At 37.0% G+C, this 14586-nt stretch overlaps 5 protein-coding genes across 5 annotated transcripts; 3 read left to right on the top strand and 2 right to left on the bottom strand.

Annotated features, from left to right (window-relative positions):
• Window positions 1-5588: 5588 nt before the first annotated feature.
• On the top strand, window positions 5589-6888 carry LOC135142323 (cilia- and flagella-associated protein 73). The gene is made up of 5 exons (XM_064074010.1): window positions 5589-5754; window positions 5806-6007; window positions 6052-6225; window positions 6279-6431; window positions 6479-6888. Exons 1-5 carry the CDS (start codon window positions 5642-5644, stop codon window positions 6845-6847), a joined length of 1011 nt encoding a protein of 336 aa, XP_063930080.1. The 5' UTR covers window positions 5589-5641; the 3' UTR covers window positions 6848-6888.
• A 254-nt stretch (window positions 6889-7142) lies between these two features.
• On the top strand, window positions 7143-8377 carry LOC135142314 (uncharacterized). The gene is made up of 4 exons (XM_064074002.1): window positions 7143-7348; window positions 7393-7756; window positions 7814-7972; window positions 8023-8377. The coding sequence occupies exons 1-4, from the start codon at window positions 7254-7256 to the stop codon at window positions 8350-8352; spliced, it is 948 nt and encodes a 315-aa protein (XP_063930072.1). The 5' UTR covers window positions 7143-7253; the 3' UTR covers window positions 8353-8377.
• On the bottom strand, window positions 8365-10246 carry LOC135142313 (centrosomal protein of 120 kDa-like). Its single transcript, XM_064074001.1, has one exon. It carries the CDS (start codon window positions 10228-10230, stop codon window positions 8395-8397), a length of 1836 nt encoding a protein of 611 aa, XP_063930071.1. The 5' UTR covers window positions 10231-10246; the 3' UTR covers window positions 8365-8394.
• Window positions 10247-10272: 26 nt separating this feature from the next.
• Window positions 10273-12188, bottom strand: LOC135142312 (uncharacterized). The gene is made up of 4 exons (XM_064074000.1): window positions 11246-12188; window positions 10716-11189; window positions 10556-10662; window positions 10273-10506 (listed from the first exon to the last, which is right to left on the bottom strand). The coding sequence occupies exons 1-4, from the start codon at window positions 12137-12139 to the stop codon at window positions 10323-10325; spliced, it is 1659 nt and encodes a 552-aa protein (XP_063930070.1). The 5' UTR covers window positions 12140-12188; the 3' UTR covers window positions 10273-10322.
• Window positions 12189-12303: 115 nt separating this feature from the next.
• On the top strand, window positions 12304-14170 carry LOC135142293 (uncharacterized). Its single transcript, XM_064073979.1, has 4 exons — window positions 12304-12439; window positions 12490-13305; window positions 13352-13917; window positions 13976-14170. Exons 1-4 carry the CDS (start codon window positions 12353-12355, stop codon window positions 14157-14159), a joined length of 1653 nt encoding a protein of 550 aa, XP_063930049.1. The 5' UTR covers window positions 12304-12352; the 3' UTR covers window positions 14160-14170.
• The last annotated feature ends 416 nt before the right edge of the window (window positions 14171-14586 follow it).

Raw genomic sequence — 14586 nt, 5'->3', positions numbered from 1 at the left:
CAATATATTTATATTATTTTATTATTAATATTATTATTATTAGTTCTGTGTTCGGGCAGAGGCCTAGCCTATTATGCCCGCGCTACCTAGCTACCTAACTAACAAGCAGATCAAATTAATTTTGTCCATTATAGTTATCAAATTTAATTTTGAAACTCAATCAGTTTCGACAGTACTGGATGGTTCGGAAAGTCTGTTAGAGATAAAATGTTGCCTCACTGTGGAGCGAAATTTATCCTTCCCTAATTTTAAGCAAATAGATAAATATAAGAATATTTTTCATTATATCGTCAAAACAGTGAATAAATTCTCTTTCTCAAGTCCCAAATAAGTCATTATTTGAGTCCACAACACACGGTATTGGTTGGGAGACTGTTTTATAACAACAATGATGTATCTTTAGTTGCGAGAGAGAAAGAAAAATAACATATATAACATCCTTTATTACAATTTTATTCATAGCGTAAAAAAATATGAGAAAACATATTCTTTTGTGAAAATAAACAAATATTAGTTCGTTTCACAATTTTATTTCTAGTATTTATGTGCAGTATATGCATGCGAACTGCAATAACCATTCACAAACTAACTATATAAAAACTCACAAGGATAACACAATAAGACTCCGCAAATAAGTAAATGGGCCTACCACGGCAGTACCTATCAAGCAAAACTCTTGTAGGTAAGCGAAGAAAAATGTTGCTACCTCGGTGGGAATCGAACCACACGTCACCCGCTTGCTGGGCAGGTATCCCGACCACTAGACCACGAGGCCGCTTATCTTTCTCCGCTTACCAACGTGTTTATTGTGTCGCCACACTCTTTATATAAAAGAGGACTATAATAATATAATTAGGTTGTGTTGTCATTATTATTAGAATTATTATTATTATTTCAGACCCCTCACTGAAAGACTGTATGGGTCATTGTACTTCATACAAATTATATAAGATTTGGATTCCAGCACCGGCGTTCTTATATGGACCGCATCTGCAGACGCCTTTAGAAAATTCCCGATTTCCAGATGGTCCTATCCATCCCTGTTGAATACCTGTTGTGACTGCTTGGGTGTTACAGTTCTCTATATCAAAGTACAGTTTGACGTTTCCAGAAAACTGTTGTGTTACTTTTAAAAATTAATCATCATTTTTCGTACTTTGCAGATATTTTTACACCTGTCATCTATATATAGTGTGATGAAAAAATGACGCATAAGCTCGATGGTACGTTGTTAAGAAGGCTCGAAACAAATGTTAAAAAAATATCTGCACCAAACTTTTGAAAATACTAAAATTAAAATTTTCTGTTTAGTTGCAAGCAAAACAACAGACCGACGAAATTTCCTTGAAAGATGCTTATTCTATGATTATTATTGGATTTGATCTAAGGATTTGATCATTTAAGGTTATTTTGCATTTCAAAATTCCAATGAACATTTGAGAAATAAGCACATTTTTGGATCGATCTTACCTATACATTATAACGAAGCGAAACGAAGAAATTGCTTCTTAAAGTCTTGGGAGGAGAGGAAGTTTCTCGCTCCTGTAGAGGAGTTGGAAAAAATGTGTAGTTTGTGAAAAGTGCAGGACCCCTGTAAGAAACGATCACCGTAAGTACCTGTAGGTAAGCGAAGAAAAATGTTGTCGCCTCGGTGGAATTCGAACCCCACGCCTCTCGCTTTCCGGGCAAGTATTTGTGTCTCGGTGGGATTCGAACCCCACGCCTCTCACTTTCCGGACAAGTATCTTAACCACTAGACCACGAGGTGACTTATCTTTCTCCGCTTACCGACGTGTTATTGTGCCGCCACATACTTGGGTTTTTTACCTGTTTGCGTACAGTTTTTGAATCGCCGTTATCGTTTTTTCCGTTACTGCAAGAAGCTGAAACCGTTAAGCACGCGTCGCGTTCCACCATCGCGCTAACCGTTCTCGTACGAATGCCCGTTCCAGGATCGCCGCCCTCAGAACCAGGAGGAGCCCGTCCCGAAGGAGGCCACCGTTCAGGAGGAAACGACCGTGCCGGACGTTTTATTCTTTTTTTTTGTAAAATTTGTTTTGTAATTATTTAAGTACTAGCCATAAGATTATTTTAGCCGTCTAGCTGGTGGCAGGGAATAAAACCCGATTTATTGTTAACAAAATTCCTCCGTTTGGAGATCCGTGTCTCCGGCTTTAGAGCAACCCTGATACTTTCCCTCCGGAGAGGGAACTGGCGCCCGAGCACCGCCGCTCCCGGCCGAAGGCGCCACATCCGGTGGTGTAAAGGTGACCGCATAAACCTGTTCAGCGGCACCAGTCGGCGCAAGGCTTGGCTCCGAGGCACGCCACCCCGACGCGTTATCACCGAAATTCCGGACCGTCACGGAAGTGCGAGAATAATTTATAAGCTTTTTTACTTTTCGAGTATAAGGTGGGGAAGTATTATAATAGACATTCAGTAAACGACTAATTTTATGTTTTCTTAAGGTTAGAGTATGAAAACATAGGTATCTCATTTTCGTCTTTTTGTCTGCATGTCTAATTGTGGTCTGTTGTCGATTTTATTAGATAGAGCATTTCTGAAATTATTAAAGTGCTTGTTATAGAATGAGGTTAGCATTTTCTAAATCATTGTAAACATGTGATAGGTTTGTATTTTGATAGATTTTTTTGTGTCATTATCTTTTGTTTTTACGTTTTATTATATTTTAATCTTCTTTTTTATTATTTATAGTACTATGACTAAAAGCGAAATAAAAAACTACCCTCTTAGAAATCATACAAAGAGTCAAATATGAAAAAAATAATTATGAAAGAATGCATTTCCTCAAGAGGTTGATAATTTGATAGTAGATGGTTAATCAAACATACACAACAGTAGCTGTTACACAACTGTTGCTTAACCAATTACGCTGTCAAGAATATTTAATCCTGTGGCGGCACAACATAACGAATTTCTTGAATCTGCAAATGCCAGAATGTGAATGTGGATATACTTACCCAATTATCTCCTTTTTGCAAATATTTCGATTTTGTATATCGCAAGTGCGTCGTGACGATCATAAGCGTTTTGAGAAAAGTTATGAATGAGGTTTCCACAATAACACAAAGTTTATAGAGGGCACAAAATTATTTATTTCTCCACTGACAAAAAAAGAAAAAAAAAGCTGCGACCAAGTTGTGTCGGATAAGGACACTCCTTAAAGCTCTACTCCAAAAAAAAACTTATTGAACTTTGGTTACGGTCGAAAACTCGTGGTTGGAAGTGACGGCTATAAATAGCTGACAGCATCACGTCGTCTAGACCGTTCCCCTAACTTCTATACAAAGCCTGCATCCTTTGTGCAGATGGCGCGATACATCCCGCCAGCTCGACTAGGAACCGCGGCCTCCGCTTCAACCACGTACTTTGGTGTTATTTAACCTCAATTCCATTTTAAATGTTCAATTTCTATGACTCTGATATTAACGACAACTAAACAAGTGTTTCAAGAAGGGCAATAAACAACATTTAAATTCGCCATACACTCTTGTGAAATTTTAAACAACAAATAATTCTTATGTGAGATTAAAATTGGACATCAGACAATATAATTTATTCGATGAAAACATTCATCAACAAAATATTTACAAAACAAATACGATCAAAGATAAAAGAAAAAATAAAAGATTTGGTGTGAAATAAACTTGTGAAGATAAAACATTACGTGAGGTTAGAAACTTCAGAGCATGAAAGTTTACGTTCAATTTAAATTATACAACAAAGAAAATTACTGAGGTTAAAATTGTGAGATAGAGAAATATTGTATGAGGTGAAAAATTGCAAAGCTAACAAATTTACATGAGATTAATACTTGCCACATTTTATCAACGATTCAAACAAAGAGTTTACATTATGTTAAATTATGTCTTGATCCAAGTGATTGGTTACTTAAAACAATTAACTTTCATGAGAGTTTATCGTGAACTGGTTACCCCAACAAAACACATAATAAATAAACACAAAAATATTCAGTCATCGTTGCGAGGAAAAAGCGTCTCGGTGATGTAAATTTTAGCGTTGCGAGACAATGATCTCGGTAATGTAATTTTTAACGTTGCGAGGAAATGCCTGGGTGATGTAATCAACCTTCAACGTTGAGAGGAAATGCCTCGGTGATGTAATGATGATAACTGCCTAAGGGAAGAATTTATTTTTACCCCCCCCCCCCCCCGGCAGTTTACGAAATTATGAATTTTGTTAAATTAACTGCCGTCAATGAATTATTAGCAATCTTATGTGAAGAATTAAGAAGTGTTATAATGTAACACTTCAGTATTAGCATCCAGAAACTTATTCATAATTAGGTCCTAACCTGATCGGTGAATTGACTAATAATACAACAAATTTACAGTACGTGTAGCATCGGTCGAAAATTAGCACCTTTTCCGATTAGAAAGCCGCAAGAATTAGCTGCGCGGGCTGGGGAAAACTGGGCGCCATCGTTACGATTAATTTTCGTTAAACAAAGGCTTCTTCCCTTTTATTAACTATCAAACCAACTAATTTAAGCTAGCTAACTTACAGCGTTTTTTCACCAGGCTCACACAACACCGAACCAAACAATTGACGCTTTCATCATCCTCTCGCGATGCCGCTCTCTTGTCTACTCTACCGCCCTCTAACTTAAACACCCCCTAGCGAGGTACCAACTACCCACAAAGCGCTAACGTGCACATGGTTGCCTATGTTTAACGATTATTTTGACTATTTTTTTTTTTTAATTTAAATTATTCAAATGTGATTTCGCGCCGTTGTTAATTAATTTCAGCGCGAAAATTTGATTCAAATTCGGTCACCACAGTACATATGTATAATCTAAGATTAACATTATATATATTATTATTATTCCCAAAATCTATATCTCTCAAAGCCTAGAAGGTTGCCAAAAGTAATTGCAGCAAATGGGGCTGTGACGAAATATTGATTTTAATTCCGTTTTTTTTTTGTTAACTTTTTAGAAATAGGATACACATACCAATTTGGATCGGTACAGTGTATTATTGTATCTTGCTGTATTTCTACATTTTCGGAAAAATGAGGTCAGCCGTTGTTCGTTGCTGATTTGATCTATAAAAGAAATTACTTCAATCATTAATTGTTTTGTTATCTCTATAAGTGCTCATTCACAATGGGCATAAAGCATAAAGATGTCCTAAGCATTAATGCATAAAAATTTATATTTAGTGCTCTATGCTTGTATTCGCCCACATTCAGCATAATGCTTACGACATCCTTATGCTTTATGCCACTTGTGAATGAGCATTTATGCTTATTGTGAAGGAATACAAGGATAGAGCACTAAACATAAATGTTTATGCATTAATGCTTATGCTTTATGGCCATTGTGACTGACCACTAAAGTGTCGCTACATTTTTTTTACAGTATTGTCATTTGGTCTAAACCTTCAATCGATGTCCCACGATTAAGCCTTTAGCTTAATAAGCACAGAACAACACAGAACAGTCAAGATAATTAATAAGAACCATATTTCAATGTCTTAACAACGCTGTTGTAAAATCAATAATCACTAAGCAACCCGATTTACTCTGTTATGTCATTTTAATTCTTTTAATAGGGTTTAATTCGCGTCCGCGTTTTTTTTTTTAATTTTTTTCGATGTCGAAGATAAAAATGAAGAAAACGCTTACAAGAACATTTCCAAGAGTTCCTGTTTACGACCAAGTTCGAGAATATTTAACATCTGTGGCGACTGCTCAACAAACTTTATCGTGAGTACTAAATCTTAAAACTGCATTTTTTAAACAACTTTTTGTTTCAAGATCAGGGTACGAACCAGAAAAGGGAGACACAAATCCGAATTTACAGTTAGTATTATCCCAAGCACTTTTTTCCGAAGTTAATGCGGATTTAGGAGCAAGGAAACAGTTCTACAAGAAGGAGCGAGTGGTTTTGAACCAAGAATGGGAGGATTTAGAAGAGAAGGAACGCGCTTTGAGAGATAATTTCGTTAAGTTGAATAAAGTGAGCCATATTTTGTGTGCGTGTCCGTGTTTATGCTTGCAAAGTTTATTCAAGGTAATAAGGAGAAGAGGCAAAGAGCTGCAGAGAGACTACACGAAGACATTAAAACTGTTAAGAAAACGAAAGCACATATAGAACAATTGAAAAAGGATTATGCTGACTTGGAAGAAATTAAATTATTATTTGATAAAGAAATTGCTGCACATCGTTTGTACCAAGTACTAACCTGACAACGCCAGTTTTTTTTACTTGTGTACTTCTCTAATTGTAGGAATATCTGTATCAAACAATGAAGTTAAGTAACGAATTCAAAAATCCGTTCAACATCATTGATCGTTACGAATCCCTCATGGCCACCAAAGCAGAATTAGGACAACGCCAAACTCACGCTCTTGAGTCCTTAGAATTTGCAAAACTTCGTTTGGTAATTTCTATATTTAAACTTTTATCTTTGCTAACTTTCAGTTTCAGTCAAAAAAAGCCGATGAAAATAATTTAGCTATATTAGGCTTTTCAAACGTATTATCCTCTTTCGTTTCCCGCTATCAATTGGCAGTGGCCACGTCCTTGCAATGGGAAAGAATTGTGAATAATATTAAAAACAACTCCCTTAACAAATACAAAGAAATAACTGAAGTGAAGCAGTGCTGTAGAAATACTTACCTGTTGATGTGTAGGAGAAAAGGAGAAGTTCCCAAAATTCCAGAAGACAATGTCGAGAAGCAACTAGTCTATATCAAGAAAACACTTAAGCAGTTGGCATCTGTACGAACGGAAGCAGCAAGTCGTACCAAGGAAACTTTCAGTTCAGTAAGAGTGGAACTTTCGAAGTTAACCTGAAGTTGTTGTTCTCTCTACTGTAATTTATGCAAATACAGATGTATAGCTGTCGTTTCTTAACTAGTTGTTTATTAACAGTGAGTAAGAATTTTCAATGCTTAGTTGGATCTTCACAATATTAAAGTAAAGAAACAGTAGATTTATTTTATTTGGTTCCTTTCTTTGATAACATCTTCTTCGCTCAGTCACAAGGCCGAAACGACCTAAGCTCTTGACTTAAATTAAAAAAAAATGTGGGAAGACACCTTAAAAAATCCTTTTCAAGTAGGTAGTGTAAACAATAAATAACATTATGACAGTTAGCGCGCGTTAGACTAGTCTAGCATCTAAATGTTAGAATAGCTCTTAGAACTGCATGTAGGTTAAATTCGCGCCTTTTCTGCGGTTATTTTTTTTTGTTCGGAGAATGGCGAAAAACTGGAATACAAAACTTCGCCCCGAAAATTTCGTGAGTGACTATCTATTATCAAAAATAAATACGGAAGTTTTAGCGGATCGGAAGTAAGTACTACAGACGAAAGCATCATCATTATTAATTTATAAAGGTTTGCAACCCCATTAATAAATACAGAACTGTATCTTGAAACATGGCGGAAGAAGTTTCATACTGCAGAAGAATATTTGAAGCATCAAAGAAAAGAATATGAGCAAAAAAGAATCGAAATGGATGCAAAGTGGAACGAAATATTTCTAGAAGGTCAAACTTTCCAAGATAATTTTCTCAGTTTTAACGAGTTTATTATTGCCAATCATGATAAAAGAAAACGAGCCGTTGAAAACATAAAATATAACAACAAAATCGTTAAAGATAGAGAAGAGGGAATTCGCAATTTCAGCGCTAGTATTTTGGAATTACATCAGTTGAAAAAAGAAATCGATGTGGAAATCTACAAGCATGCAATCTATAAGGTAATAAAATATCACGTTCTAGAGTGGACAACATGTGTGTGTGTTTTTTTTTTTTAGAAATATCTGGCTTCGGTGTTAGAAAATTCTACAGACGAAGGGTTTATAAACGCTGATAGTATAGTAGAATGCTACGAGCACTACGTAGAACTCGCCTTAGACATAGTAAAGAAACAAACAAATGATTTTAGTATATTACAGAACGCTAAAGGAGAACTAGCAAGTCACAGTTTCCTTACTGTTACATATTAATAACTTCAAAATTTTAGGCCAAATTTGAAGAGATAAACCGAAATGTAATATTAGGCCTTCACACCCAAGTAGCGGGTCTTCATGGCCGTTACGAAGAAGCTGTCCGCAAAACGCGTCACTTGGAATATTTAATCGGTAATATTAGGCGTAAAGCTCTTGAAAATTTTACAGACATGATGATAACAAAATTGGCGATTACAAATTTGTATGTCCAAATGTGCCAAAAGAAAAACCTGAAACCGACAATCGCCAAACATAACTTTGAAGGCAAGCTTATATTTATCAGCAGAATACTCAAGCAGTACGACAACCTTTTCGCTAAAATCCAAAAGTCGGTCAAAAAGTAAAGGAAATAAAACTTCAGCAATATGATCCTCTTTATTTAATATTCAAAAAGAGATGAGTCCGTTTGGTTCATCCATAATACACAAGTGATCTAGTTGACTAAGTTCTTCCCTTCTTTCACGTAGTTGGTTTTGAAGTTGGCGATAATCTTCAGCTTTCAAATTGTGGATTTCTTGACACGCTTTTTGCCACTGTTCTTTGAAATACGTCTTTGTCTGTTGAGCTACTTCAAATTTTTCTTCCAATCCCTTTAATTCTTGTAGCAGGTTAGTCGTTTGCTCTTTAGTCAGAGCGGTTCTCTGGTTATTCTCCACTTCCTGTTTTTGTTCATTTAATATCTGCTTCAAATTCTCATTGTCATACTGCAGCTTACTGATATAGTCGATCAACAACTCCTTGTCGCAGTCGGCAAATTTCTTCTGATTTTCTTCAATCACACCGAGAATATTCCCCGAAGTCTTGCTCTTTTTCTTCAAAATTCTCGACAGCTTCAACTCGTTGAGTTTTTCCTGCAGCTCATCCTGCAACTCTTTACATTTTTTTATGTTCTCATCCAAATCCGCTTTTTTCTCTACGAGTTCTTCGCGTTCTTTTTCTAACTCTTGGTGTCCTTTCTCTAACTCTTCGCGTTCTCGCTCTAATTCTTCGCGTTCTTTCTCCATCTCTTCGCGCTCTTTCTCTAACTCTTCTTCCTTTACTTTGTGCAACTGCTGTTCAAACTCGACTTTCTGTCGCTGTTTCCACTCCTCCAGCTCCTTCATGTGCTCTTCAGTAACCAGGAGAATCTGCTGTTGTGCTTTGGCTTCCTCGTGATCACCTGACGCTTTAGACACATCGTTTTCCACATTTTCAGCGCTAGTGCTGACACCGACAATCAAAGCAGAGATACTCCCTCGATTTTGAACTAAGAAGATTTCCAGTGCTAGGACAGGCTTCCTACCGTCTTTACCCACAGGGACTATTCCATTGGGGGAGGGAAATCTAAAGTAACACGTATTCAGCAAAAGTTTCTCATTGGTGTTTATTAAACCGTCGAAACTGACAGTCGTCACTCCCAAAAGGTCCTGTCCACAGCTGAAACCCACTTCAAATTTTTCTTCGGCAAAGAACTGCTGCAAGATATCCACATTTGATAATAATCGTACCACGATCTTCTCTTCGAAAACGATTTTGTCGTGGAGATCTTTTGAGAACTGTTTGGTTCTGATGGGGATTCCAAATATCTTGATGCTCATGCAGTATTTATTGTTGCTTTGAAAGACTAGTACTTCTGGCAATAGTAGGTCCAAGCTGGTTGCCGATTTGATAAGAATGTTCAAGGAATAATCTTCTGAACAGAGCCGTTCGTCGCCCACTGCAATGTAACCGTCTTCGAGGTATTTGATGGGTATGGCTCCTTCGCTTCTAGGTTCGGCTTCCCAGATCTGTTCCAACGATTCTTGACATGCTACTTCTATTTGATTTCGTATGGTCAGCGACAAGTACAACTCAGGAAAACAATTTCTTTTTTTGTTGCGTACCGCAATCAGTTTCTGCCATTTGAAAGGCACTTTGTCGTCTGGATTTTTCACAATTAGAGCACTTCTCAAGTCTAATAATACGTGCCCAAACTTCTCTCTACGATTTTGGGTATCGACACTCACACATTCTACCCTCAATGGTTGGTTGGAACTTCTAATTTTTCTTAAATCTTTTTTCTCGATTTCCCAGATTAAATTTGTGTTAAACGACGGACAGTCTTCGGCAGTTACCGGATCCGATTCTAGTACTCTCCCATTAAAAATTGCAGAGATAAATGTCAAATTTTTTATGGATTCCATTCCTTTACCTTCTTGGATGGTGAGGACCACATTTACCACTTTACTTTTAAGTTGATCCATTTTGTATACTTGTCAAAAATTTTGACATAACAAAAAACACAGTTAACTTTATAGAAAATTTATTGGGAGATAAAATGGTCGTTGCCTCTTTTTCATTGGTATCTTCTCTGGATAATTTCGCGCGACTCTGGTAAGAAACACGCAGAGACGTTATGGACGTGTTCCTGGTATTCCGAAGTCTTCAGGCGTTCTGCTAGGATTCTTTTGGTGGCACCTTTCGAAAGTGGAATTTGGCTGACATCGACCATGTCATTGATCAACTCATGTCCGACGCAACTGTTGGAAGAAAAATGATCAATTCGTAGTAATAAAGGTATATACTAACAGTGGACACGGAGACGAAAGGTGGGATTTCTCCCAAGAACGGATTTCTCCTTTGGTGGTGTCGTCCCAGACGTATCTTTGGGCAGTAGTAATCTTCTTTTTTTCATACTGAAACAGAATGTATATTCGACACAACCAACTACTGTCGCTACAGTTCTCACCTCAAGTTTTTCATTATTGTAAACGGCAATCAAGGCGGTGTGAATCGCTCGTTCGATCATTTGAATGTACAGCATGACGTTGTATACAGTGATTGATTTATCGTCATGGCCAAGAAGTTGATAAATAGGATCCCCGTTACATTTACAGATTTTGAAAAGTTCATCAATTCCTTTTAACATAGAATTAATGTAGATGTTCATATCTTCAAGATTTTTTTGGCTTTCCTGTGATTCGTTTGTCACCTGTTCGAGTTCAGCTTCTAATTTTTCTAAAGTAGTTCGTCGATGTTCTTCTCTTGAATCCTCAAGATCTTGCTCTATAGTGATCTCACTGCGAAGATCAAATAATTGGTCGTTCAAAAACTCCAGTTCTTCATGAAGATCGTTAACGCGCTTGAAGAGACCAAAGTTCTGCGATTCTCTTTCGCACCATGTTTGGGCTATAACCTCCACGTCGGTCTCTTTTGCAAATTCCTACCGAAAAAAAAACAAAAAAAAAAAATCTCAAAGATCCATACGATAATACCTACAAAAATATTCTGCACGTGGGTTTCGAATTCCTGCATACGCTGCTTGACCAACGTTTGATGTTCTATCGCCTGCAATCTCTTCTTCTCTTTTAAATCTTTCATGATTCTCTTCTGTCCTTTGATATTAAAGAAAGCTTCCAACTTCTTATTGTTGTTTTGTTTCCTTTTTAACTCCCTCATTTCATTTGTGTGCAAGACAAAATCATAGTGTGCTTTGATCCTCAAAGCCTGCAACTTGGAACACCACTCTTCTCTCTGATCATAGGCAATTGTTGCTTGTTCGATAAGATCCATCATGAATTTCTTCCCCAAGACTAACTTGTTGATCAACTTATCCCAGATTTTCATAAACATAAGTCTTTCCCACAGCATTCTTTTGACTTCCAATTTCATTTCTCTGTTTTTTGCACAGGTCATCCCAAACTTCTTGTTCTGAACGTCGAGCTTGTTCATCAACTGATCTATAGTTGTCATGGCAGCCCAGGTCCTTTCCTCGTGTTGTCGATCCGTAATTTGCATGGAACGCAGCCTGGTCACGTCCTTCTGTACTATCTGGATCTGGCCTTGCATTTCAATTAGGTATGTCCGTTCGTCCCCTATGCTTTCCCCGAGGAAGTCGTAGTCTTCAAGTAGTTTGGTTAAGCGATCTGAGTCTTTGGCGTCTTCGCTCTTTTTACCTACAGCCACTTCTAAATCGACTTCGATGTTGAGATGTTCTTTTTTGTAGATACCCAAGATCTTGTTAAGTCTAGCTAGTTTGAGACCGCCAGTAAACAGCTGGCGATCTTTTTCCAAGATGTAGTACTGGCGTTGTAGACATTGTAGTTCTTGCTCTTGTTGTTTTTGGAGTGTTAACTTTTCTTCTTCGGTTAATACCGGTGGCGCGCGAGGCATGACCGCAAAAAATCTTTAAGTGTAACCTACCGTAAAAAAATGCCACTCACATGACATAAACAAAAAAAATCAATATCAAATTACTACCAAGTTGGCCTTGCACGCATCGCCAAGTCAAATCTGGACGTCATCTTGTTATTGCCATTCAGTTGTTTTACAAACGTTGGTATATATTTTTCTGTTTCTTTTATTACAATTTTTTTCGAGTCAGGTATGCAGAAAGTACGTATATCTGATGAAGAGAAACAGTTTCAGACTCAACTAGCTCTAGAAAGAGAACTCCGAACGTTAATTCGCGAGGTTTGTTTCCAATAATCCCTCAAAATTCACTAATTACATAACAATTCCAGTACTTTGTCTTAGATAGAGGGAGTAATCTCAGTAGATTTTCCAAAAATAGTACTTTAGCGAGACAAACTAATGTAATATCAATATTCAAACATGAGCATGCAAACATATTAAGAGATTTAATAAGGGCGAAAGCCCCTGGACGAAAACGTGAAGACGAAAAGCTGTTCGATGAATTGTCAGGACTTATAGAGGAATATCACTGGTACGACAACGAAGTGAAGAGGTCTAAGGTCTACATAGAAGAGTTAAATATTGAGATAAAGTTAGTCCAGAAAGGAGTTCAGCTTTTGCGCAAGCAGCAGATCACAGACAGACAACATGAAGACCGTTTCTGGCAGGCAGTAAAAACAGTGGAAACTTTAGAGAACAAATTGGAGGCACAAATGATTCAATTTGGGACGATCTGTACAAAGAATAAACAATTAAGGGAAGAAATTGATGGCCTTTTAAATGAAAGAAATGTTTTTATGACCCAGTGGGAACGTCTTATTGATAAGTTAATAGAAGGAAAAAAAATTATGCTGGATTTGATCGAACAAGCCACTATAGCTTACAACCAAAGAGAGGATTGGTGTACCAAACTGCAGATTTTACGATATAAAGCTCTCCACGATTTAAATACTAACAGCCAAGAAATGAGAGAAAATGCTAGAAAATATGATCATAATTTAAAATTAAAAGAATTTTTTGACATCAAAGGACAGAAACGTGTTATGAGAGACCTGGAAATAAAGGAAAGAAGGAGGTGGGAAATAATAGAAGAAAAACTAAAGAATAAACTGGAACTTTATAAGAACATGCTAGACGATATTAAGGTTTTTGCTTCTAGTGGTTCAACGAAAATTATATTTCTGTTTTCAGGGTTTTACCAAAACGCAAAACATTAAAAAAATAGCTTCCACTTTTGCCGCAGAGGAAGAGCTAAATTTGTCCAAGTTCAAATACATCCTTTATATGATCAAAGAAACTGAAGAAATAGGTGAACGTTTAGGGTTCTTACATTTCGATATTCAGGAAAAGAACATCCTTCATACTACTAGAGAACTTCAGCAACAAGGTACTTTAGAACAGCTACACTATGATTTAGAGGATGCGACACGCATAGCTGATAAAGCTGAAAAGAAAATGAACGAAACACAAGCAGTCTTTGACGAACTCTTGAAGGGAACTTTTAGTCTCTTTAAAATCTGTAAATGCAACGAAGACCCGCTTATTCAGCTCCTTGGAAATAACACACAGGTGCAGTTTTACAATGTTGAACTATATTTGAATATTCTGGAAAGAACAATACACGAACTTCTTGTCATTGCTGGCTACAAAGACAGCTTGAGAAAACCGGATGACCCCAAGAAACTAATTGTGTTTGAGCCCTACCCATCTGAGATATATCCAATAGAGAAGGTCATAAAGGCCACCCCATGTTCACTGTTAGACTTCATGTATGGTAATAGATAGAAAATATTAACTTCGTTTTTTTTTTTCAAGATGTGTGGAACATGAAATGGTTTCCGATGTAATTGACACGTTGCAGCGAATTTATTCATTGCCTGAAGCTCGAGACAGGTTGAAAAGACGTTTGAAGCTGCCAGGTGGAAAGGCTAGGCTTCACACCATCTCCCATTGTCAGTTACCCAAATCACGGCGTTTGATGCAGAGGAGGTACGAGTAATTACAATGACATTATGCTTAAGTTTTTTTACTAATAAATATACACAGTATTTTGCATTTTATTGTAAAAAGTCGTTTGTCATAACTCTAGAGGCATTATTATTAAACTATTCTAATAAACACGCGCGGGAACTACGTTGATACTTTCGGGAAAACTATGTTAACCTCACTAGGTTGACATCGCATTGTTGTGAGAGAGTGAAGCGTAGATAGTAACAAACATATGATTTGAAGGTAAAATGGATAGAGTCGCCAGTTAGTTTTCTAGTTCTTCGAACAAAGGTCTCTAGGTCAACTTGAAGTGGACCAGACCTGACCTGACGTGACTTGACCTGTAAACGGCCGATTCGGGGAGGTGAGAAGAGTAAATTAGAACGCGAGGAGGATTCCCACCGTAGGTAATTTATTAATAAGTAAGTGATACAGTT

The sequence above is a fragment of the Zophobas morio genome, unplaced genomic scaffold, assembly GCF_036711695.1.
Source record: "Zophobas morio isolate AGI-343-1 ecotype UQ-CSIRO unplaced genomic scaffold, CSIRO_AGI_Zmor_V1 ptg000046l, whole genome shotgun sequence".
In the NCBI taxonomy this organism is placed as follows: Eukaryota; Metazoa; Arthropoda; class Insecta; order Coleoptera; family Tenebrionidae; genus Zophobas; species Zophobas morio.
Note: the sequence above shows the minus strand (reverse complement) of the source record. Positions and strands in the feature narration are given on the sequence as shown.